This window comes from Ranitomeya imitator, chromosome 1, assembly GCF_032444005.1.
Source record: "Ranitomeya imitator isolate aRanImi1 chromosome 1, aRanImi1.pri, whole genome shotgun sequence".
Taxonomy (NCBI): Eukaryota; Metazoa; Chordata; class Amphibia; order Anura; family Dendrobatidae; genus Ranitomeya; species Ranitomeya imitator.
In genome coordinates, this window is record NC_091282.1 from 929833983 (window position 1) to 929861639 (window position 27657).

A 27657-nucleotide genomic window follows, 5' to 3' on the forward strand; every position below is an offset into this window, starting at 1 on the left:
CTCCCAACGGCCGCTGTCTGCTCTCGCTGTTTATTAGCGGCAGCAGTAGTTCCATCTACTCACGCCAGTGACCGGAGGTAAACTTTTTACCTCCGATCACAGCTGCGGGCTCACATTGTCATTTGATAGCGTGGGAACCATGGATGTCTGATCGCTGACCAGCAGCAGTGTTTGCCGTGCTGTCATGCACATGCATGAGAACACCTGGTGTTCAGGGGGCCGAACCTGAACTGTAAGGCTACTTTCACACTAGCATCGGTACGGGTCCGTCGCCAAGCATTGGGCCGATGTACTGACGCACGTTGTGAAATTTGTGCACGAGGTGGGCAGCGGATGCAGTTTTTCCAATGCATCCGCTGCCCATTCTGAAGTCCGGGGGGGCGGAGTTTCAGCCGCGCATGCGCGGTAGAAAATGGCGGGCGCGACAGACAAAAACGTTACATTGAACTTTTTTGCGACGACGGTCCGCCAAAACACGACAGATCTGTCGCACGATGGACGCGAAGTGTGGCCATCCGTCGCTAATACAAGTCTATGGGTAAAAAAAGCATCCTGCGAGCACATTTGTAGGATCCGTTTTTTGCCCAAAACGACAGATCGCGACGGATTGCTAAAAACGCAAGTGTGAAAATAGCCTTACACGGACTTGCTGGTGAAGTCCGTGTTTGGTATCTGTGCCCGAACAGTAGGTGTTCTGTATGGAGCGCCACACTTCACTGTTCGGATTTGCCCATCTCCATTAGGCTGGGTTCACATTGTGTTAATAGCAGCCCGTTCAACACATACGTTAACGGGCTGCTGTTAACGCAAGTGCCGTTATGGCAGCACGCTAGCGCAGAGAGCATCTGCTAACTCTATCTGCGCTAGCGATGACAGAGCCGGAAACGCCGCAGCCCGCGTCTCGGGGTCCGTCACTCAATGACGGCACATCACTAGCGCACGCGTCCGACATTGGACTCAATGGCGGTGTTAACTGACTACGTTACACCGCGTTAATGCCGCGGTGTAACGTAGTCCGTCTAACGGACGCGCCCAACGTAATGTGAACCCAGCTTTAGTGATACCACTTTGGCAGGGAAATAAAAATTGCTGGAGTAGTGCTTTAAGTAGCAGAGTTTCAAGTTAGCTCCCGTTGCTGATGTTTGAGGCCGGTGTTGGCCCACTCGATAAACCAACATTTAATTGGGGATGTACTTTTCTGTCCTATGTAGAAAAGTGGTTATGTGATTAATCCAATATGTTTCATATGAATCTCTTTTTTTTAGCAGTCCAAGGGATATGTCAGCAAGGTATTAGAAAAAGCTTTGTTTTAAAAGATCAGATACCACTATTTAGAAATCCTTCATTATCTGGATAAATATGAAAATTTCAAAGTGAACTATTAATGTACTGGCATATTTTGCAAGAATAAGAGAAAAATGTCTTCCCTTGGCAAAATTTTCACTGCTATGAATCATATTACAGCTACTATTGGCTTACCGTAAATGTTCATTGTGCATGAAATGGTAGCTCTCATTTTGGCTCTTCTGGAGCACCTGAAAAATGCCAATTTATGTCAGATCCTTGAGTGATGCAAAACAGTTAGGCCTATAGGAGCTTTTAAAATGAATATATGCAAAGTTTTCCTGGAATTTTTATTCATGTGATTTTTTCTTTTTACTGACTTTCCTGTTGACATATAGAATAAAAAAAACTCTCGGTTCTTGAACTAGATGATTTTTAAAAACCATATATTATATAGGCTGAACTGGATTGAAGCTGTTGACTAGAATCTGAAATGCCCAGATGTCCATTCTGAGTTCATTTACATATATTAAAATATAATAGACTTTATTGAATACAATTCATAAAACAACAATATACAGATAATCCTGGTGAAACACACAAATATTGAAATTGGTGGGTGAGCACCAATTTTGATCCTTGTTTGTATTGCCAGGATTATCTGTATATTGCTTTTAATAAAAGTCAATTTTAATTATTTGCATGATTAATCTTGTCCTGGCACATATCCCTCTTTAGTTTTCTATTTATGCAGTGCCTTTTTGGGACACATACATTTTCTGGGATTGCAAGCTTCTGTAGCTCATTTACATATACCGGTAGCAGAATATTATAAAGTGGCCACATTGAATTTAGCATTTTAAGACCATTTTTTGGAGTATTATCAATCTTTGCAATATGGCGTGCATATGGCTTAGGCTAGATATAGGCTTAGTGCAGCCTATGGGCTACATCTGGCCTTATAGCTGTTCCAGTCTAGCCCTTGGAGTGAGACAGCCGAAGGGCTGAAACAATGACCCATGGGCCACACCCTGCCCTTTCCCGCCACCTATCCATCGCCCGCTGTCACCGCTATCTGCATCCTTGCTGCTTATAGAAGGCTATGTGGGGGCTCATGCTGTATATAGGAGGCTATGTTGGGGCTTACACTGTATATAGGTAGGCTATATGGGGCACATGCTGCATTTAGGGGGTTATGTGGGGGCTTATACTGAATATAGGGGGATAGCAGAATACTTAATTATGCTCAATATTAGCCCCTTCACAACCAGAGGTATTTCCATTTTTGTGTTTTCGTTTTTTGCTCCCCTTCTTCCCACAGCTAGAACTTTTTTTTATTTTTCTGTCAGAATGGCCATGCGAGGGCTTGTTTTTTGCGGGACAAGTTGAACTTTTGAATGACACCGTTGGTTTTAATATATCGTGTACTGGAAAGCGGGGGAAAAAAATCCAAAAATAGTGCAATTCCACACTTGTTTTTGTTTTTTGCATCTTGTTCACTAAATGCTAAAACTGACCTGTCATTGTGATTCTCCAGGTCATAACGAGCTCATAAAATAAACAAAAAAAGTTGCACTCTGTAGTGCTAAAGCTTGTCAATATGAAATATATTAAATATTGATAGCAATACTGCTTCTGGACAGTAGGAAAAAACTGAGACGCTTAGCACATAGTTTGGCCAATTCATGCATACCCAACGACAAGGTGGCCTCAGATCTGCTGGGTTCTAACGTGTCTAATGTGAAAACCTCTGTAGGATGGGGTCACAATACCGTAGAATACGGACGAGTGCTATGCGAGAAAACATCGCATAGCACCTGGACCAGTGTTAATCTTTTTTTTTTTATTCAAATAAATTTTTATTAAGAATAACAAGGCAATTAACATGTTACATTTACATTTTCAATATAGAGTATTTCCCCCCCCTCCCCCTTCAAACAGCCCCCTTCGATCCCAAAGCCCCCCACCCCCACCCCACAAAGCAGCTCATCTTGTTAATTACTACCATCATTAAAACAATAGAGTATCTAATCCCTCAACCATTCGTATAAGCCACACTTCACATTACTATCCCATAGCAATCCATGGAGACCACATTTTATTGAACGTTTCAGTTTTCCTTTTCTTCTTATAAATCCCTTTTTCTAGTGTCAGGCCCTGTTTCACATACTGGAGGAACTCTCCTCTTGACGGCGGCTCTTCCCTAATCCAGTTTCTAGCTATCACCTTCCTAGCCATATACAACAATCTGGCTATAGCTATCTTTAGGTGTTTATCCACTCCAATCTCATCCACGCATCCCAACAAACAGACAACTGGATCCCTTGGCACCGTGCATCCATACGCACCTTCCATACGACTCAAAACTACCACCCAGAAGGCAGCCAACCTCGGACATGTCCACATCATATGGAAAATGTCTGCATCCGTAGACTTACACCTCAGACATTCAGAGTCATTACGCAATCCTGCCTTATATAGCACCATCGGAGACCTATAAACTCTGTGTATCACATAGAGCTGTGACAGTCTATACGGTTCACTCAGCGACAGTCTTGGGATCCATTCCAACACCGACTCCCAAGTCTCGTTATCTATTGGGCCCAAATCCCTTTCCCATTTAGCTCTTGCCATTATTGGAAACCCCAATAGAAAAGTGTGCAACAGATCCCTGTACAGAGTGGATATGACTCCTCCAGTCGTCCCATCATTACACACATACTCCAGTACTATATCCCTTTGAATCCTAATACCTCCGTTCCTACTCTGAGCTCCAAAGACATGCCTCATCCGCAAATATTGATACTCCCCTGCAGACCCAAGACCAAATTCCGCCTGCAATTGGGAAAATGATTTCAGTTCACCTTGTTCAATTATTTGGTACACATACTGAATCCCTTTGCCCAACCACTCTATCAGTACCCCCAATGCCTCAAATTCTTTCAGATTGTTATTATGCCATAGCGGCGAGTATCTAGTCAAGTCCGTGATCCCACGTATGTGCCTCAATCTACTCCACAGCTTGCGTATCAACAGCAAAGTCGGATATAGCTTCCCCAAACTCTCCAAGGATCCATCCTCCAAACATTGTACCACTGGCCTTCTTTTTGTCACCACCTCCATCAACCGCTGTACTGCCCCAGATGACCCCCCATGCGCCCAGCCCCTTAAATGCTGACTCTGGGCTGCAAGAAAGTACAACTCAGGGTTAGGCAATGCCAGACCCCCATCATCCTTGGGTCGCTGAAGTGTCTCCAGTTTGATACGCTAAACAGAGAGTTGATCTGTCTAAATTTCCCACGTGGTATCCAAACCGGCGCATTGTGAAGAATATACAATATTTTCGGCATCAGAATCATTTTGATAAGATTCACCCTACCACAGACAAATGTAGCTTAAGCCATGCATCCGCTTTTGCCTTGAGGGCACCCAAGATTGGAGTCAGATTCTCATGTATATAGTCAGTGACCGGCATAGATACCCATATTCCCAGGTACTTAAATTTACTCGTCACCTCCAGTCGCCCGTCCTCCAATGGCTCCCCATCCACATCGTCCACCTTAAACAAGATAGACTTACTCCAATTTATCCTAAGTCCCGACACTGATCCGAATCTTTCAATAATCCCAATGGCTCCCTCCAAGGATGCAACCGGGTCAGCCAGAAACAACAAAATATCATCCGCATACAACGCCACCCTTTCTTCAATCACCCCATATTTAAACCCCGTCATCTCATCAGACTGTCGAAGCGTAGCGGCCAGTGGTTCCACCGCCAGAGCAAACAAAAGGGGGGAAAGCGGACACCCCTGTCTCGTCCCTCTAGCCAATTGTATGGTCCGTGACAACTCCCCGTTTACCCTAACCCTGGCCATCGGCATCGAGTACATTAATTGAATCCATGATATGAACTGCGGTCCAAACCCCATTCTTCGCAACACTTGCCAGAGATACCCCCACTCCACACTATCGAACGCCTTGTTTGCGTCTAAAGATGCAATAACTCTCTGGCCACAGTTATCGGCTTTGAGTTGCAAGTTCATATACAGCCTTCGTAGATTAATCGCAGTTGACCTATCAGGCATAAAGCCAGACTGGTCTGAGTGTATCAGGCCAGAAATAACACTTGTCAACCTCATCGCCAACACCTTAGCCAGGAGTTTAACGTCGATAGTAAGCAAAGAAATTGGCCAATATGAATCCGGCTGTGTCGGGTCTTTCCCCTCCTTTGGAATCACCACTATTGTGGCCTGCCGCATAGATGCCGGTAGCCTTCCACCATTCGTAGCCTCTTCCAAGACCGCCTTCAATTTAGGGATCAACACTTCCCCCAAGCTTTTATAAATTTCGGCAGGAAATCCGTCTACGCCAGGCGCCTTCCCATTAGCCATCGACTGCAATGCCCGTCCCAGTTCCTCCTCCGTAATGGGAGCCTCCAAATCCTCCCTAGCTGTGTCACTCAGCCTCGGGAGCTCCAACTCCTCAAGGAACGCCACCGTGTCCTCCATTGACCCATCTAACCGAGCGTATAAGTCTGCGTAAAAATCTGCAAAAGTCTCCAAAATCTCTGAAGTCTCAGAAACAGCAACACCACTCCCAGTCACCAAAGAGTGAACAAAGGAAGTATTTCTCTGGGCAGATGCCACCAGCGACAGCAAATGACCCACTGATTCACCCTCCTGGTAATAGGCCAAATTCATGAATTCCCTCTTCCTTTCAGCCTTACTCAGCAAGACCGCCTCTAGCTGGCTTTGAGCTGCCTTTAACCTCCTCCCAGCCTCCAAAGTACCCATTATTACCATCTCATCTTCAGCCACCCTCAGCCCATCTATCGCCAGCCTCTCTGCCTCTCTCGATTTCCGCTTACACCTGCTAATATCCCTAAACAACAGCCCTCTCAAGTACGCCTTCATGGTTTCCCACACAGTAAGCACATCTACGCTACCCTCATTTATCTCAAAAAATTCCACCAATTCCTTCTTAATCTTCTCCAAGTCTATACTGTGTAGCCAATTAGGGTGAATTTTCCACTCCCTTCTGCTCCCGTTCCGTGTCCCCACTGATCGAAATTCCACTTCAACTGGACTATGGTCTGAGAGAGCCCTAGGTAAATATCTCACCTCCCCTACCATCGTATCTAGTAATCGGTTACCCAGTGCCAGATCAATCCTAGACAGCATACCATGAGCTGGTGAGTAGCATGAATACGCCCTTTCCCCGATATGCCTAACTCTCCATAAATCAACCATGCCCACTTCCCCGACATAAGTCCCAAACGTAGTGATATGTCCCGCCGTCCTATTCTGGGGGTTTTTGTTCTTATCCCAAAAGTCATCACATATATTATTAAGGTCGCCGATAATTAGTAATGGTAACGGTCCCCAGCGCTCTACCCTCTCCAGCACCTCTCTTATCTTCTTGCTTGAGTATGGGGGCGGAATATACATTGCCACTATACACATCAATACTCCATTCATTTTACATTTCACCACCACATACTGACCATCGACATCCTCTTTTACCATTACATCCTCATACTGCACCCCCGCAGGTATTAACACAGACACACCCCTAGAATACGTCGAGAAAGTAGAATGATACGCCCTCTGTATCCAGCGCCTATTCAATATGTTCACCCTCTCCCGCACTAAATGTGTCTCCAGCAGGCATATCATTGAGACTTTCTGTTCTCGGACATACTGCAGACTTGCCACCCGCCGTGTTTTATCCGCCAGACCTCTCACATTCCAACTCAATATTTTAATACAATCTCCCATCATGTGGCTCATCATTTCTTAAAGTATCCAATTTCCCAAGTATGAGCTGCCCCAACCCTCCCACCCCCCCTGCCCCCTCCCAACTTACCCCCCTAACCCTTCCAATATAACGCATTCTTCCTCTCATCAAGAGTGGGGCTCCACTGCCCACTGCGAACACTCTCCCTTACTTAACCCTCTCCATTCGCGTCCCGCTGCCATAGCAATCACAATTTCCCCCCCAACTTTCACTTTATTGTATCTTAACATTTCAACTTATATTAACATATAGAAAAAGTACCAAACCAGTTCACAGTACCCAGCATAACCCTCCTCCCCCGTACTTAGTAGTCGGTACTGTCCCCTCCGGCCATTCCTTCAATATGGCCCAGCAAAACCCCCAACAGTTGCTCAACTCTTTAACCATTGCTAACGAGCGCAGAACTCTCCTCCATCGACAGAGAAAACAAATCCCAACTGGATCTTGCCGAAATGTCAGTCGCCCATTCCCTTAAGTTTTTTCTCATGAGTATGAAGCCACTGGGTAGCATCCTCCGGTGTCAAGAAAAAGTGGGTCTTATTAAAAGCCACCAGTCTCAGCTTGGCGGGAAACATCACTGAGTACTGCACTCCCAGCTCCCTCAGTCGCGCTTGACTCCAGTAAACTTCATCCGCTGTTTCTGAACCGCAGCGGAATAATCCGGATAAATGGCGATTTTCTGACCTCCAGCCGTCAGATCCTCCATCTCTCTAGCCTTTCTAAGGATAATGTCTCTGTCCCTGTAGTTCAGTATTTTAGCAAGCATGGTACGGGGATTTGCTCCTGGGGCAGGGGGCTGCGGCGGGACCCTATGAGCCCGTTCAACAGCAAAGACTTTTGTCAACACTGTGTTCCCAATCTTCTCCAGCAGCCAGTTCTCCACAAACTCAGTGGGATTTCTCCCCTCAGTCTTTTCAGGCAGCCCCACTATACGTATATTATTTCTTCTGTATCTATTTTCCAGATCCTCATTTTTGGCAGCGAGCTCGGCTATTGCTTGGGCGAACTTCTTTTCAGCTTTTTGTAGCTTAACTATGTGATCTTCTGCCGTGCTCACCCTCTCCTCCACCACTCCTATACGTTTGTCCATTTTCTGCAGAGCCGCATCAATCTGTGCCGTGTCCCCTTTAACTTCCTGCATCTGCTGGGCCAAGGAGTTCAGGGATTGCTGACATGAAGAGATCAGTGTGATAACATCTCTGAGTCGGCTCCTCTCCCTGTGATATGCCTCCAGGTCCCCCACTAGCCCCAGCCATGCTGCCTCTCTCCTTCCCCCTCTGTACCTCATGCTGCTCGGCTGTGCTTGCTTCCTCCTCCTCCTGGTCAGCTCCAGCTCCAGATCCTGGTTCTGCCTCCTCAGCAGCCTCCACTCTGGCATACTGCTGCAGCTTTGCGGCCACCTCCATGCGCCGCTGACATGCGGCGTTCTCCTTCTCGGCGTCCTCCCTAGCATCAGAGCCATCTTGGCTGGCTCCTGCATCGCTGGTGCCAGCGTCTTTCTGCCGCCTCCTGGTCATCGCTGCCGACTCCGGACCTGCTGCTCCGCACCGCTGCACTCTCCGGACCTTCAGCCAGCCGGATTTAGGTGAGTTTACCCGAAAATCGGGGTTAAAGCAGGATTTTTGTCCTTATGGCAGCAGGAGGGACCAGTGTTAATCTATGGGGCAGCTTACATTACCGTATTTTTTTCTCAGGCGTATTTGACGTGAGTGTAAAATCGCAGCATGCTGCGATTATACGCGTATGTCGTCCGAATTTTTCTCGCACCCATAGGCTTGCATTGGCGAGTCTCGTACACTACACGGACCATTCGTCTAGCTTGCAACAAATATGCACACATTTAATGGGGAAAAGCAGTGAGATATGTAAACCCATACGCATGTCATACGGATACATGGGTGCGAGAAAATCGTATAATCGCATTGCAAACGCATTACACACGGATGACCATACTGAGAACACTCGGCAGGGAGCCTCGGACCGATTTTTCATACGTTAAGTGTGACACCAGCCTAAGACTGAAGTCTGAATTTCTGGTTAGATGTGAATACTTCTCTTAAAAGCCTGAATTTATGGGTAGGTAGAACCCTGTTGCAATTAATATCCACCGCATGCTGTAGGGCGGAGTGTTCGGTCGTACAATTGCAAAAAGACTTCCAAGCTGGTGTGAACAGGTTCATATTAGGAGCAGCTACCTCTATATACAATAAACCATGTAATATGTCAGTTATAAGAGAGGTATTCACATCTACCCAAAAATTCAGACTTCAGTCTTAGAGAAGTGTTCACACTAGACACGTAGGACCCAGCAGATTTGAGACCGCCTTGTCGTTGGCTGCTAGGCATGCCTGAATTGGCCAAATTATGCATCTCCGTTTTTTCCTAGAATCCAGAAACCGTATTGCTATTCATATTTCATATTGACATGCTTTAGCTTCACAGAGTACAGCTTTTTTTCTGTATTGTATATGGAGATGGCTGCTCCAAGTATGCACCTGTTCACACTAGCTTGGAAGTGCCAGTCTTTTGTCATTCGCATAACGAGTTCATAGACACCAAACCTGTCTAGGTTCTTTTTTTTTTTTATTTAAGTGGTGGAAAAAAAAAAATCTAAACTTTGGTCTCCAATTTTCTTGATCTGCGGCTGGGTGAGGGCTTATTTTTTTGCACGCCGAGCTGATGTTTTTTATTGATACCAGTTTGGTGTAGATACGATCTTCTGATCCCATTTTATTGCAGGTTAATGGCGACCAAAAAACTTAATTCTTTTTTTTTTTTATATTGATCAGGCAATTCTGAACACGGCGATACCAAATATATGTCTAAATCTGATTTTTGTTTTCTTGTTTGTTTTGTTTTGAATGGGGCAAAAAAGGGGTGATTTAACTTTTTTATTTTTTTTTTCATATTTTTTTTTTAAACATTTTATTTTTTACTTTTTGCATGCTTCAATAGTCTCCATGGGAGACTAGAAGCTGCAGTTGTCTGATTGGCTTTGCTACATACAGGCAATGGTCAGATCGCCTGTGTGTAGCGGAAATACTCACCACCACGGGGTGATGCTCATAGCAATCTGGCAATGACAACCATAGAGATCTGCTGGAGACCTCTGGTTGTTATGCCAACCCATCGGTGACCTGCCATCGTGTGACTGGGTCACCGATGGGCGGGATTTATGACGCGCTTCTGGTAAGCGCAAGTTAAATGCTGCTGTCAGAGATTGACTGCGGCATTTAACTAGTTAACAGCCGCCGTTGGATCTTGATTCCACCCGCCGCTGTTGTGGGCACATGTCAGCTGTACAGATTAACTGTCATGTGCAGCGGAGAGGTGCAGGCTCAGCGCCGGAGCCCGCACCAAACAGGGAGAGTCTGACATTGGCATAATATTATGCCCGATGTCTGAAAGAGGTTATGTGATTATAATTATTTTATATTAATATTAGTGATGAGTGAATAGCATTGTTGCTTGGGTGATCTCCGAGTATCTGTTATTGCTCGGAGATCTGGTTTTCGTTGCCTCAGCTGCATGATTTACAGCTGCTAGACAGGCTGAATACACGTGAGGAATGCCTGTTAGGGAATTCCCACATGCATTCAGCTTGTCCAGCAGCTGTAAATCATGCAGCTGAGGCCACAAAAATGAAATCTCTGAGCACTAACAAGTACTCGGAGACCACCCGAGCGTGCTCAGGGAGACCCGAGCAACAATGATATTCGCTCATCACTAATTTAATACTAATTGTAATTAATATGTTGATATTAATATTGAGCAGAATAAATTTCAACCTATTGGTTTGGCCCTCCACAACAGTTACGGTGTGTCATGTGGTCCTTTGGAAAAAAAATTGTCCCCTGAGCCAGAAGAAGGAAATTCAAAGTGCTAACAGGTTCTGTTTTAATTACGGTACTTGATCTTTTTTTTTTTTTCTGAAGAAAATATTTTTTAAAGTTTATAGCACAATTTCCAGATTCTAAATGAAATAAGGAAAGGTACTTTATATAATAATAATTTTTATTTATATAGCGCCAACATATTCCGTAGCACTTTACAATTAAGTAATTTTTGTTGGAAATTCAGAAAAAGTAAGATACAATAAAACTATCCTTGTAGAAATACACTATAACAATACATAGGTGACATTCCTACATGGCACAAGTGCTCTTTAACCTCCTTAGAGAATGTTTTTAATGCTTCATATGCATCATTGCAAACAAATTTGTACAGGCAAAGTCCCCAATAGTTTTTATTTCTTTCTTGAAGATGTGTTGCAGAAACAAAAAAAAAAAAAAAAACTATAGCATTTTTTTTAAAACCGTTTCAGTATTTTATTTATTAATATTAAAGATTTTAGCCACTACTGAACAACCCGTTATTAGTGGGGTAAGAAAAAGAAATTGATACTCTCCTCGCAGATTGGCGCTACCCCTCTGTAGTCAGTGGTGCTCTGGTCTGCTGGAATAAATATCTAGTGTGACTGCTGCAGCCGATCATCAACCGACCTGCTGTTGGACGCCTGAATTTGGATGAAACGTGAACTGCAGCCAATCAGTGGTCACTTACTGTTTTGTAGCTTTGACATGACACCTCTGCCGAATGTTTATTCCAGTAGACTGGCAGGTACGCAACTCTGAGTTAGGCTGGAGTCACACTTACTGTATAAAATAAATCGGTCTGGTTTCGACAGCTGAGAATCACACAAATGTCCCCTGAGTAGTGATCCATATGTAATCTGATTGCAATGGGAGGATGTGATTTCCTCGCATCTAGTAACAGTGTGACATCCGTATGGCATCTGTATGCAATGCGATTTTAACATGAGCTTTCACATACAGCAGTTCTCTATGTAATAGCTCATGTTAAAATCGCATTGTAAAACACTACTGTAAACATCGTTTTAATACCAAATAATCTTCAAAACATAGATAGAGATAGATAGATAAAAAGCCGGCAAATGATCTGCCGCGTACAGTATAGAATAGGTTAGAATAGAATAAATACGGTATATACACATAGCATCAGCATCAGTGACATCACTGGCCTCCGCATGAATTGGGATATTATTATTATTACTATTATTATTATTAGAATGTAATAGTTTGCCTGGACAGGGTCCTCTCCCCTCTGCACCAGTCTGTCATCGTAAATTTGTGTACTGTAAATGATATCTATAACCCTGTATGTAACCCCTTTCTCATGTACAGCACCATTAATGGTGCTATATAAATAAATAATAATAATATTATACATTTTTTATGGCGCCATTTATTCCATGACATTTATTCCATTTACATGTGAAAAAGGGGGGCAAATATAGACCAGTGCAATAAATATGAGCAAAAAACGGCACCAACAGGTACAGAAAGATATGTAGCTTGATCTGTTGCTTTGGGCTGCACCTATTTCTTAGGCCTCATTCACATGTCCGTCTTGCACAAACATGTTGTACCTGTTAATTTCACGGATCCAACCCGTACCCATTATAATCTAGGGTGCTGTTTACTTGTCAATGTTTTTTCCAACAGCGCGGATGAGAGAGGTCAGTGCAAGTCTTTTGGTCTGTGAAAAACACGTACAGTACACAGAATGGCATCCATGTGCTGTCAGTGTTTAACATTGTCAAGTATAGGAGAAAACGGACACACGGATGACACCCTAATGCACAATGCTGATTGACACTGGTACCTTTTTATCACTTTCTTGTTTAAACACTGACTTATGAATGAGGCCTAATTAGGAGCCCAAGTGTTGGGCTCTGTGCACACGTAGGAAATGTGGTGCAGAATTTTCTGCACAAAATCCGCATCTCCTGGCAGAATTCGCTGCTGCGGATTTTCTGCCGTTTTTGCCACTGCGGATTTCTAATATGGAAGGGTGCAGAAATGTTGCAGATCCGCACAAAAGAAGTGACATGCACTTCTTTGAAATCCGCAGCAATTCCGCACTGACTTTTCCGCACCATCTGCACAACTTTTTTTTTTTTACCCATTGATTTACATTGTACTGTACATCACAGTGCGGATCTGCAGCGTTTCTGCGCACAAAAATCCACTGCGGATTCGCAGCAAATCCACATAGTGTGCACATAGCCTAGGGCTATGTGCACACGTTGCGGATTAGGCTTAGGAATTTCTAGTGCGGATTCTGCCTCTCCTGGCAGAAAACGCACCTGCGGATTTGTTGCGGTTTTTGTGCGGTTCCGCAGCGTTTTTTGTGTGTTTTTGCTGCGGTTTTCTTGCGGATTTGCTGCGTTTTTTACCCCTGCGGTTTTCTATAATGGAATGGGTACAAAAACGCTGCAGATTCACAAAAAAGAAGCAACATGCTACTTCTTTTAAACCGCAGCGTTTCCGCAGCGGATTTTCCACAAAGTGTGCACAGCATTTTTTTTTTCTCATTGATTTACATTGTACTGTAAATCGATTGCAAATCTGCAGCGTTTCTGCACCTCAAAAAAAATGCTGCGGATCCGCAGAGAATCCGCAACGTGTGCACATAGCCTTAATGGAATTGCAAGTTTATAAATAAGTTGTTAAAAAGTTAGAGAAGTGTTTTTTCTCAAGCAGCCACAATTATTTACTCATTAACATGCCTTAATATTGTGGTTTAAAAGTATGCTCCAATTTTTATTTATTTTGTTTTTCTTTCAGGCCCATCAACTGGAAGAGTTACTAATGCACCATCCCCAGTGAAACCAGCAGCCAGTAACAAGCCCTTTGCTCCACCTCCAGTGGATGATCAGGACACCCTCTTCCAAAGAGCAGAGCACATACCTGCAGGAACACGTACCCCAATGTGTGCCATCTGTAACCTAGTTATTAGGTAGGAGAAATTATTGTTTTTTTAAATGCTCACTTTTTTTTACACTGTTATTGCAAATGTTAAAATTACAAATGTTTATAGTCATGTTCCTACTTCAGGACTTAGTGACACAGTTGGGACAACTGCTCATAATATACCAATAACACCACTACGTATGCCGTTTTTAGGAAAAAAAAGGGGTAGAAAAATAAATAAGAGGCAACACTTGTATATCCCAATTGCACATGTTAAATCACATTGACGGCACTGTGCATTTTATGGCTGTCATGATTAGTACGATAGGGGAAGGCACTAGTAACACTGTCGGAGAGACCCACATGGGGCTCACCAAGCTGCCTCCTCGAAAAGTTTAAAGATTGGCTTCTTAGCAATTAATGATTTAGTGATGAGCGAACATACTCTGATATGGTGTTATCCGAGTACAGTTGTGTGTTAACAGTGTCTTCAGCGTCCTCGAAAAATATGTTTGAGTCCCCAAGGCTGCATGACTCGTGATAAAACAGGCAAGCCCTGCATGTGTTGCGGCTGTTGAACATATTTTTCGAGCACTCCGAAGGCACTCTGTTAGCACATGAGCATGCTCGGGTAAGGCCCTAACCAAGTGAAGAGCACGTTCACTTATCTCTAATATGTGTTACTCTGTTAATGATAGTTGTCCATTTCTAAGAAGCATTCAAAATTTTCAACGATTATGGCCCCTCTGTCTAGTGCTGTTTTAATAAAACAATACATTAAATGGCAAAATTTTTGCAAGTATTGTAAGTAGACTGTAATGTCTAAACTCTGGCCATTTTCAACCTCTGATTTATTAATTTGTGACTGTTGTGTTTTTCTTTCTTTTTTTTTTTTTTGGTATTTGAAGTGCCTCTCTAAACGAGAACCATGAAAGTATGCTTTAATGAAGCTAATACTCCACCCTCCCCCGCCTTCATGTATTGCTATTTTTCTTGCACTTGAACAAGGAGCATAACTTATCTGCGCCTTTTATACTGTATAAAATGTGATGTTTGATTGCCTCATATCATATTTTAAATGGCTGCAGCTGGCTGCCTCATGCAATTACAGTTCATGCCCTTGCAGGCTGGGATACCTTGAAGTAAAGCGGGCAGTTGTATCAAGTGACCATTCAGAACACCTGTTTTAAAGCCAAAATACATCCAGGACATGGATGCCTTGCTCAACAGAATACCCAGCCAGACATGATTGCTTAGATAACAGTCCTTTGTTTCTTAGCACAGTGAATTATTCATTTTTGACTTTTTCATTTATTAAATATTTATTGTGTCTTTAGATTACGGACAAGGAGCCTTAACTGAAATTCAACTGCAGTGTAGGTGATTTAACTGAGTGTTCACTCTTGTCTTATAACTTATAGTACATGATTCATTGAGGAGGATGAGTAATAAGTAGAAACAAAACTTGCGTGAGATATTTGACATTTTAGCCGTCAGCGACATAAAAGACAAGAGACAAGACGTCACTTTGAACCTTCCTCCAACTTTTCTATTTAAAACAGTACATTTATTGCACTTATAATGCATAAACGCCTTCAATATTTCAGTGTGTAATTTATTTCATCCCACCTCATTCATATACATTTCCAACCTTCAGCTCACAAAACCCAGATTCCTCTGATGAAGTCTGACAAACAGTCCAATAGACGTGATAATGTGTAGACAAGAAGTCAGTCTCTGAACCTGTCACAACTGGGAGCTTTGGGGCTCCTTCCCACCCAGCTCCACACTCCCCAACCCTGACTATCTGTATGTCCTCCCATGCAGCTTAAGATAATGATAAAGATTTATGAAACAATATAAAAGATAAATTGCTTTTCATATCAGTCAGTAATACACAATTCACTAAAAAGGAAATTAAGTCCCAAAGACATAAGAGGTAAAGCAGGCAAACTTACCAATACCTGGTCACAATACTAATGTATGAAATGATGCAGCAGGCCTCCTTGATAAAAAGGACTGAACAACCACTTACAAACACTAAGTGGTTGTTCAGTCCTTTTAAGGGAGGATATTAGCGAAGGGAATGAGGATGTCGAGTCCATATGGGTCGAAATTCATGGAGGGAAAAATGGTAAAAAAATTCTCATTGGGGTCTGTTACAAACCCCCAAATATAACAGAAACCATGGAAAGTCTACTTCTAAAGCAGATAGATTAAGCTGCAACCCATAATGAGGTCCTGGTTATGGGGGACTTTAACTACCCGGATATTAACTGGGAAACAGAAACCTGTGAAACCCATGAAGGCAACAGGTTTCTGCTAATAACCAAGAAAAATTATCTTTCACAATTGGTGCAGAATCCAACCAGAGGAGCAGCACTATTAGACCTAATACTATCTAATAGACCTGACAGATTAACAAATCTGCAGGTGGTCGGGCATCTAGGAAATAGCGACCACAATATTGTACAGTTTCACCTGTCTTTCACTAGGGGGACTTGTCAGGGAGTCACAAAAACACTGAACTTTAGGAAGGCAAAGTTTGACCAACTTAGAGATGCCCTTAATCTGGTAGACTGGGACAATATCCTCAGAAATAAGAATACAGATAATAAATGGAAAATGTTTAAGAACATCCTAAATAGGCACTGTAAGCGGTTTATACCTTGCGGGAATAAAAGGACTAGAAATAGGATAAACCCAATGTGGCTAAACAAAGAAGTAAGACAGGCAATTAACAGTAAAAAGAAAGCATTTGCACTACTAAAGCAGGATGGCACCATTGAAGCTCTAAAAAACTATAGGAAGAAAAATACTTTATCTAAAAAACTAATTAAAGCTGCCAAAAAGGAAACAGAGAAGCACATTGCTTAGGAGAGTAAATTAATCCCAAACTGTTCTTCAACTATATCAATAGTAAAAGAATAAAAACTGAAAATGTAGGCCCCTTAAAAAATAGTGAGGAAAGAATGGTTGTAGATGAGGAAGAAAAAGCTAACATATTAAACATCTTCTTCTCCACGGTATTCACGGTGGAAAATGAAATGCTAGGTGAAATCCCAAGAAACAATGAAAACCTTATATTAAGGGTCACCAATCTAACCCAAGAAGAGGTGCGAAACCGGCTAAATAAGATTAAAATAGATAAATCTCCGGGTCCGGATGGCATACACCCACGAGTACTAAGAGAACTAAGTAATGTAATAGATAAACCATTATTTCTTATTTTTAGGGACTCTATAGTGACGGGGTCTGTTCCGCAGGACTGGCGCATAGCAAATGTGGTGCCAATATTCAAAAAGAGCTCTAAAAGTGAACCTGGAAATTATAGGCCAGTAAGTCTAACCTCTATTGTTGGTAAAATATTTGAAGGGTTTCTGAGGGATATCAGCATGGGTTTATGAGAAATCGCTCCTGTCAAACCAATCTAATCAGTTTTTATGAAGAGGTAAGCTATAGGCTGGACCACGGTGAGTCATTGGACGTGGTATATCTCGATTTTTCCAAAGCGTTTGATACCGTGCCGCACAAGAGGTTGGTACACAAAATGAGAATGCTTGGTCTGGGGGAAAATGTGTGTAAATGGGTTAGTAACTGGCTTAGTGATAGAAAGCAGAGGGTGGTTATAAATGGTCTCTAACTGGGTCGCTGTGACCAGTAGGGTACCCCAGGGGTCGGTATTGGGAACGGTTCTCTTCAACATATTCATTAATGATCTGGTAGAAGGTTTACACAGTAAAATATCGATATTTGCAGATGATACAAAACTATGTAAAGCAGTTAATACAAGAGAAGATAGTATTCTGCTACAGATGGATCTGGATAAGTTGGAAACTTGGGCTGAAAGGTGGCAGATGAGGTTTAACAATGATAAATGTAAGGTTATACACATTGGAAGAAGGAATCAATATCACCATTACACACTGAACGGGAAACCAATGGGCAAATCTGACAGGGAGAAGGACTTGGGGATCCTAGTTAATGATAAACTTACCTGGAGCAGCCAGTGCCAGGCAGCAGCTGCCAAGGCAAACAGGATCATGGGGTGCATTAAAAGAGGTCTGGATACACATGATGAGAGCATTATACTGCCTCTGTACAAATCCCTAGTTAGACCGCACATGGAGTACTGTGTCCAGTTTTGGGCACCGGTGCTCAGGAAGGATATAATGGAACTAGAGAGAGTACAAAGGAGGGCAACAAAATTAATAAAGGGGATGGGAGAACTACAACTACAATACCCAGATAGATTAGCAAAATTAGGATTATTTAGTCTATAAAAAAGACGACTGAGGGGCGATCTAATAACCATGTATAAGTATATAAGGGGACAATACAAATATCTCGCTGAGGATCTGTTTATACCAAGGAAGGTGACCGGCACAAGGGGGCATTCTTTGCGTCTGGAGGAGAGAACGTTTTTCCACCAACATAGAAGAGGATTCTTTACTGTTAGGGCAGTGAGAATCTGGAATTGCTTGCCTGAGGAAGTGGTGATGGCGAACTCAGTCGAGGGGTTCAAGAGAGGCCTGGATGTCTTCCTGGAGCAGAACAATATTGTAACATACAATTATTAGGTTCTGTAGAAGGTTCTGTAGAAGGACGTAGATCTGGGGATTTATTATGATGGAATATAGGCTGAACTGGATGGACAAATGTCTTTTTTCGGCCTTACTATGTTACTATCATTGTGGCTACAAAGTGACATGGTGCACTACACGTGTCTGTATAACTAGCACCTTATGCAAGCCTTACTCATGTTACCTATAATACTAATCATTATCCCTTTGGATGATAAAGTGGGGGGGAAATCAGTATTTGATCCCTTGCTGATTTTGTAAGTTTGCCCACTGACAGAGACCTAAAGAGTCTATAATTTTATGGGTAGGTTAATTTTAACCCCTTTCTGACATTAGACGTACTATCCCGTCGAGGTGGTATGGGCCCGTATGACCACCGACAGGATAGTACATCTAACACGATCAGCTGCACTCACGGGGGGAGCGCGGCCGATCGCGGCCAAGTGTCAGCTGACTATCACAGCTGACATCCGACACTATGCGCCAGGAGCGGTCACGGACTGCTCCTGGCACATTAACCCATGGAACACTGCAATCAAAGATGATTGCAGCGTTCCGGCGGCACAGGGAAGCATCGCGCAGGAAGGGGGCTCCCTGCTTGCTTCCCTGAGACCCTCAGAGCAACGCAATGTGATTGCGGTGCTCCGAGGGTCTACTACCTCCTCCTCCCTGCAGATCTGGATCCAAAATGGCCGCGGGGGGTCTTCCAGGTCCTGCAGGAAGGTGGCTTTCACCTCAGAGCAGGCACCGAGAAGCCTCCCTGCACTGCTGTCAGATCGCTGATCTGACACAGTGCACTGCAAAGTGTCAGATCAGCGATCTGTTACTAATCAGTGATGTCCCCCCCGGGGCAATGTGAAAAAGTAAAAAAAAATATTTACATGTGTTAAAAAAAAAAAAAATCCTAAATAAAGAAAAAAAATATTGTTCCAATAAATACATTTCTTTATCTAAATAAAAAAAAAAATAAAAGTACACATATTTAGTATCGCCGTGTCCGTAACGACCCGACCTATAAAACTGTCCCACTAATTAACCCCTTCAGTGAACACCGTATAAAAAGGCAAAAAACTACGCTTTATTATCATACCACTAAACAAAAAGTGGAATAACACACGATCAAAAAGACGGATATTAATAACCATGGTACCGCTGAAAACGTCATCTTGTTCCGCAAAAAACAAGCTGCCATACAGCATCATCAACGAAAAAATAAAAGTTATAGTCCTCAGAATAAAACGATGCAAAAATTATTTTTTATGTAAAATAGATTTTATCATATAAAAGCACCGAAACATAAAAAAAATGATATAAATGAGGTATCGCTGTAATCGTTCTGATCTGAAGAATAAAACTGCTTTATCAATTTAACCAAACATGGAACGGTATAAGCGCCCCCACAAGAAATTCATGAATAGCTGGTTTTTGTTCATTCTACTTCACAAAAATCTGAATAAAAAGCGATCAAAATTAAAACGACATCTCGTCCCGCAAAAAACAAGACCTCACATGACTCTGTGGACCAAAATATGGAAAAATTATAGCTCTCAAAATGTGGAGACGCAAAAACTATTTTTTGCAATAAAAAGCGTCTTTTAGTGTGTGACAGATGCCAATCATAAAAATCCGCTATAAAACCCGCTTTAAAAGTAAATCACACCCCCTTTCATCATCCCCTTAGTTAGGGAACATAATAAAATTAAAAATATATATATTTCCATTTTCCCATTAGGGTTAGGGTTGGTGCTAAGGTTAGGGTTAGATTTGGGGCTAAAGTTAGGGTTGGGGTTGGGGCTGAAGTTAGGGTTAGGGTTGGGGCTAAAGTTAGGGTTTGGATTACATTTACGGTTGAGATTAAGGTTTGGATTAGGGTTAGGGGTGTGGTTAGGGTTTTGGTTGGGACTAGGGTTAGGGATGTGTTTTGGTTAGGGTTTCAGTTAGAATTGAGGGAGGTTCCACTGTTTAGGCACATCAGGGGCTCTCCAAACGCGACATGGTGTCCGATCTCAAATCCAGCCAATTCTGCGTTGAAAAAGTAAAACCGTGCTCCTTCAATTCCGAGCTCTCCCGTGCGCCTACACAGGGGTTTACCCCAGCATATGGGGTATCAGCGTACTCTGGACAAATTGGACAACTTTTGTGGTCCAATTTCTCCTGTTACCCTTGGTAAAATAAAACAAATTGGAGCTGAAGTAAATTTTGTGAAAAAAAGTTAAATGTTCATTTTTTTTTTTTAACCCTCCGTCACATACAATATTCGGACTAACGAGTTCACATACAATGTGCCTGTCAGGCGCCTGCTGGAAAAATACCTATAATATCTAATGTTTGCAATTTCAGTGCTCTAAAAGTGATCAGTGACCTTCATAGGGATGTAATAAAAGAGAGTACACATAATCAGTTGCAAAAAAAAACATTTACTTAACATAAAACTAATAACTATGAAATACAAACTTTTCAAAACTCCCGCCAAATAGTCCCCAGTTCGACTCTCTCAAAAAAATGTACAAAGAAACTTTTTGAACACAAACTTAATTTTAAGGTACCTTAAGTACTATTAAAAACATATCAGAAGTAGATGCTGAGGTTTCCCCAGAAAAGTCACACTTGCAGAGCAAATAGCAAGAATTACACACCATTTTTGCATGTGTCAGGCAAATTGCTTTATGACATTTGAGACATTCATAATTTGAAAGCCTTCTGGTTCCGCTTTCCGTTTGGCAGGTGGTGCATCTCCTTCTTTTGTGAGGTGGTGCAGATGGTGACTTTTCACCATCATCTTCTGGGCGGAACCTTTTGAGCTGAACTTGAAGGCGAGAGGGGATACCGATTGTTTTCACGCTTCTCCTGCGTAGCTCTCCAAGTACTAGTTCATGGGCCAATTTTTTCAGATACAATCGTCTACGGAGTGGTTCAAGCTTGTTTTCAAGATAAATTACTTGTGAATTTATACCACCCAAATTCAACATAGCAAAAAATATGACCATTGGCCAGCGTTTGATGTTTCTGCTGACGTTGAAAGTGGAGCACATCTGATCTGCTGTATCCACACCCCCTTTGGTGGCATTGTAAAATGTAATTATCTCCGGTTTTTTTTCTGCCCCAGTCCCAGGATCGATGGCAGCATCATCATGAAGTGTTGATAGAAGAAGTACGATTTTTTTGGCATGTGGTACATAGGAAACTAAAGCCTTTCCATTATGGAATGCAAACATACTGCTGTACTGTTGTCTCTCTTTCACACTTACAAACTGTGGCGGCAATTCCCTTTTGTTTTTTCTTACAGTTCCCACATATGACAGCTTCTGAATTTTCAGATAATCAATCAGATCACAACTTGTAAACCAATTGTCAGCTGTAATATTGCGACCCGATCCAAATAAGGGTTCAGCCAGTCTTTTTACAACATCAATGGGTTTGTTGCTCACACAGTAAGGACCTTCTGGTTGTTTTCCTGCATAAACTTCCAGGTTGTAAGTGTAGGTCTTACTGGCATCAACAAGGGCATAAATTTTTATTCCATATTTGTTTGGCTTTGATGGAATATATTGATGAAAGGCACATCTACCACGAAAACCAGGGAGCATTTCGTCAATAGTGAGATTCTCTCCAGGGTAATAACTTTGTTTACAGTTTGCAACAAATCTTTGAAATATATCACGAATTGGAGCAAGTCGGTCATGTGTTTTGCGTTCGGTTCGGGTAGTTCTGTCGTCAAACCGAAGGCAACGAATTAGAATCTTGAATCTGTTTATGGACATAACAAGGCTAAATTTTTCAACTCCATCCCCATCTTTACCCCAAAGTTCCTCCAAACTTTGTCTATTTGCCCTATAAGCTCCTGCAAGGTACAGTAATCCAAAAAAAGCACGCAGTTCTATTTCATCTGTGGGCTTGATGGTTCTGTTGCAGATGTACTTGTCCTTTATAATGTCTATATATTGGTTGGTATATGTGACAATAGAGTCCAGAATGTCATCTGTAAATATACTGTTCCAGCATTCAACTGCAGTTTTTGCATTACGTGCAGTTCCTATTACTGCAGGAAGGTGAGTAATAATGTTTAAAGGTTCCCTACGTTTTTTCTGGAATGGCTCCTTGTTCCATTTAGTATTTTTATCTTTTCCAATATAATATGATCCAACTTCTTCATCCTCACCACTGTCACCATCTTGCTCTGTTTCAGAATCCAGGACACATTCTTCCACCTCATCATGAGAATCAATCTCACTTTCCTCTCCTAAATCCTCATTCAGTGTGAGGTCTCTATCATCTAACAGCATGTTTGTTACTTCCTCAACATCAAGTTGTTTGGATAAATTGTACATTTTCCTCTCCATTTCAGCAGATAATCTGAAGCAAGAGAAGGAATATGTTAGGGAACTACTGTATATGCCTGAGCAGCACACATTCTTTTATAAAATCTCCCTTATTTCTATGAAATATCCTCACATTTTGTGCTATACATTCATAAAACAAGCTAAATAAACTATTGTGATGAATAAAAACATAAAATACCAACCTTACTGAATGTGACGTATTCACATACAATGAGCCTGAGAGATCTGTGCAGCTATATCCTCTCCCCTGAAGCTCTGAAATCCAACTGTGATATCAGGTTTCACAGACCTTCAAGAGACAGGAGACTACCTGGAGGGAGGGGGTTTCCTCACAATCTGGTGAGGAAGGAGAAATGAAAGTAAAAGAGAAGCGCCTGTCAGATCAGTTGTATGTGACGGAGGGTTAAACATTCCAGAAATTCCTGTGAAACACCTGAAGGGTTAAGAAACTTCTTGAATGTGGTTTTGAGTACCTTAAGATGTGCAGTTTTTAGAACGGTGTCACACTTGGTTATTTTCTATCATATAGACCCCTCAAAGTGACTTCAAATGTGATGTGGTCCCTAAAAAAAATGTTGTTAAAATGAGAAATTGCTGGTCAACTTTTAACCCTTATGACTCCCTAACAAAAAAAATTGTTGGTTCCAAAATTGTGCTGATGTAAAGTAGACATGTGGGAAATGTTACTTATTAAGTATTTTGTGTAACATATCTCTGTGATTTAATTGCATAGAAATTGAAAGTTGGAAAATTGCAAAATTTTCAGAAGTTTTCGCCAAATTTCTGTTTTTTTCACAAGTAAGCACGAGTAAATTCAAAGAAATTTTACCATTATCATGAAGTACAATAAAATGTCACGAGAAAACAGTGTTAGAATCATCAGGATCCGTTGAAGCGTTCCAGAATTATAACCTCATAAAGGGACAGTGGTCAGAATTGTAAAAATTGGCCCGGTCATTAACGTGCAAACCACCCTTGGGGGTAAAGGGGTTAACATTGAGAGATACAATATCAAAAATTAAATCCAGAAAATCACATTGTATAAATTATATTAATGTATTTGCATTTTGCAGTGAGAAATAAGTATTTGATCCCTCTTGCAAACAAGACAATACTTGGTTGTAAAACCCTTGTTAGCAAGCATGGCAGTCAGATGAATTTTGTATACTTATATGATTGTTCACCACTATTTTGCGCTTGTTTCTGGTGATGGGCGAACCCGTGGATGTTCAGGTTTGGCTGATCATTTAAAAAAAAGTTTGGTTCAGGTACATAAAACCATATAATAGCTGACATCAACTCCAAACCTATTACCCCACTTGCCACCGCACCAGCGCAAGTGGGAAGAGCTGGGCAAAGCGCCAGAATTGGGGCAGCTGCAGGCTGCTATTTTTAGGCTGGGGAGGGTCAATATCCATGGCCTCTTCCTAGTCTGAAAATACCAGCCTCCTACTGTTTTCTTTAGCTTGGCTGGTTTCTCAAACATGGGAGGACTCCACGCTGTGCTTTTTTTAAAAATTATTTAGTTAAATAATAAAAAAAAACAATGGCTTAGGACCCCTCTTTTCTTAATAACCAGTCATGATAAAGCTGACTGCTGTGGGCTGCAGTCCGCAGCTGTCAGTTTTGGATGCGCTGGTTGTCAAAAGTAGAACAGACCCCACGTAAAAAAAAAATTTTCTTAAATTTATTTAGTTCTTGCACAGGCATCCGCTGATGAACACTCCCATGAGCCTCTCCTGCTCTCGCTGCTATCAGCTAATGCCTATCCCCTGCCCACCCCTTTACCGCTGGTCAGAGTTGCTGGCTCACATGCTGTCATACCTAACTTCTACATTATCTATATATATAATTCTCTAAGGGTTTAATTGTCTGTCTGTCCTGGAAATCCCGCGTCGCTGATTGGTCAAGGCCTGGCGGCCAGCCGGCCTCGACCAATCAGCGACGGGCACAGTCTGCCGCGAATTCTGGAATCATCATTGTCCTCCATTGCTGGCAAGTGCCGCCATTGTGTTGTCTAAGGGTCTAATTGTCTGTCTGTCTCGGAAATCCCGCCTTGCTGATTGGTCGAGGCCAGCCGGCCTCTATGGGACCATAACTGCATGGAGCATTATAATACATGACTGGGCAAAATACTACGTGACTGGGCAATATACTACGTGGACATGCATATTCTAGAATACCCGATGCGTTAGAATCGGGCCACCATCTAGTTTTTTATAATAGTCTGTGCTGCAGTATGCAACAAAAATAGCTGGATATCTTCTTTAAGTCATAAAATGGGTTCAACACAATTGTAGGCAATGTCCTCCTTAATTGCAGGCTTTTGGACAACTACCATAGGACCCTGAGATGTGAAATAAATGCCTGCTCCTTATACGGGCACCATGGTGGGGTGGCGCAGGTGTTGGAATTGTTGCCTTACAGCTTAGATCTGACCTAGGGAAACCTGCATGGAGTTTGTGTGTTCCTCCAGTTTTGTGATGGTTTCCTCCCACACGCTAATAAATATACTGAAAGGTTGATTGGTTTCTTAAGTGTGTGTTGGAAGATTAAACTCAAAATGGCAGCCTCTGACTTCTCAGCTTCACATCTCTCCATGTAAGAAATCTAATTTCCATGTAACTGAGTTAGCAGTGTGAGAAAAGCACATGACAAATGTTTGGTATAGTTTCTAAATATCTGGTACTTGTATTGCCATGACTGGTTTAAGTGGTAGACGACTCGGCAAGCTGAATTGCTTTTACTATGAAGAACCCCTTACTTTATTAAAGATGGAAATTCCTCAACTTGAATTTTATTGCACAGTTTTTGGAATGCATAGTTCATGTTTTTAGTATTGACCCTGCCTAAGGTTATGCATATTACCCAGACCACCTCTAGGACTCAAATCACCAATACATGAACGCTTTTGCCATTTTATATACGGTATTTTTGTTAGAGTTGGAAAAAATAATTCACAGGACCACGTCCGCTGTCCACGTTTATAATGCGATTACTAGTCATCCGCAATGTCATGATGTGGTCGTGCTATGACATAATGACGTTATGGGGACCTAGTAATCAGAAGAAGCACCGATGTGATGCTATTTGAGTGCTGGCTGAGGAAGTTTGCAGGACACTGGTCCAGCTGCCACAAAGGAACGATACCACTCTTGTAGCGCAACACTTGCTTTTATTAATCTGTTATGTGTGGTTTGATAATGAATAACGGAGTGGCCCATATTGATGTCTCTACAAGACTGCTCTCACTGAGAACGTCACGCACCATTGCAATACTCCAAGCTTCTGCATTCTATTACTAGGGTTTACATTTGTCATGCTTATTTATGGCTGGGTGATATAGAGCAGGATTCTGATTATTCTGACTTCTACATAATCCCTTATTCACCTGGAGTTGAACCTGGTGCTCTGACCAGAAAATGTCAGCATTGTAATCTTTAGAGAGCCATCATTGTGCTGGATTCTGTTGCAAGAACCCTTTTTTCCCCTTTTGTATCCTACTTTTCCTCTCTGATATGCCTTCTGTGGCATTTCCACGCTCTCCAGGTTCCATTTTGTAAGTAGCGATGCCTGTCTTTTTAATACAGATGGAAACTCAATCCTGTCTGGAACAGGAAAACTTGTCTTCTTTAGTGTCACTCCTTTGTTAATGATTCCGTTAAATCAGGCTGTGCTGACACTGAGAGAAGAGAACACTTTGTTGTACATAAGGACTGCTATTGTTTGGGCCGTACATGGCTGAGGGACGTTAGTGTATGAAGGCGCTTGTACGGAGGATGGAAGATATCAAGTTAGGTCACAGTTTTCATTACTCTCAGACCAAGGTGATTTTTATTCTGAGAAATATTGTTTTAATTTATTGGAAATGCTGCCATTGTCATTTGTAATTATTACTGTTTTACAAATTAACTTTGGAGAGTTGCCTAGGAAATGTTAGCCTAGGAAAAGCAGTGCTTTGATGCATACGGCTGTGCTTGGTATTGTACACTCATATGGGGCTAAACTCCTGATTAGGAGGGTTTCAGGGGTTGGAACACCACCCACCGGCCAATCAGTGATGCCCTGAGAATTGGTAATCAATGTTTTTTCCTTGAAAACCCCCTTCAAATTATCTGAGTGATTACTCGCTAACCTGAACTGAGCCATTAAACCTCGGCACCTCTGAACAAAATCACCAAACATGCATGCTTAAATGGCCTCTGTCACCCCCTCCAGCCGTTATAAACTAGAAGAGTCACCTTGTGCAGCAGTAATGCTGCATTCTAACAAGGTGGCTCTTTTAGTTTTTGGTGCAGTTATTGCCAAAATAAAGCGTTTTATAATTTCGCCAAAATACCTTTCTTTAGACAGGGAGGCAGGTCTTAACCCCCCCTGCTGCAAACGCCACACTGCCGTCACTCAAATCTTCTTCGGCGCCGCCCCCTCTGCGCTGTTTTCCAATGAAATCCGGCGCCTGCGCTGTTTAGTACTGGCTGGGGCAGGCGCAGTGAGCTCTGGCCGTCTGACCTCACATGCAGTCTTGCAGACTGTGCCTGTGCGGCCAGTGCGGCCACCCAGCTATTGAGTCCCAGCCCTGCAGTGTGTTATGCATTATGCACAGTGCGAGGCTGGGATTCACTAGCTGGGTGGCCGCACAGGCGCAGTCTACAAGACTGCATGTGAGGTCAGACGGGCAGCGCTCACTGCGCCTGCCCCAGCCAGTACTAAACAGCGCAGGCGCCGGATTTCATTGGAAAACAGTGCGGAGGGGGCGGCGCCCGGCACCGAAGAAGATTTGAGTGACGGCAGTGTGGCGTTTGCAGCAGGGGGGTAAAGACCTGCCTCCCTGTCTAAAGGAAGGTATTTTTGCGAAATTATAAAATGCTTTATTTTAGCA

At 42.5% G+C, this 27657-nt stretch overlaps 1 protein-coding gene across 2 annotated transcripts in view; it reads left to right on the forward strand.

The window, feature by feature from the left end:
* PDLIM5 (PDZ and LIM domain 5) overlaps positions 1–27657 on the forward strand; it is a 426156-nt gene that overhangs the window by 368916 nt on the left and 29583 nt on the right. For both annotated transcript variants that reach the window (XM_069743580.1, XM_069743581.1), the window contains exon 9: positions 13730–13901. In XM_069743580.1, coding sequence (XP_069599681.1) covers positions 13730–13901 — 172 coding nt within the window. The remainder of the gene's footprint in view (positions 1–13729; positions 13902–27657) is intronic.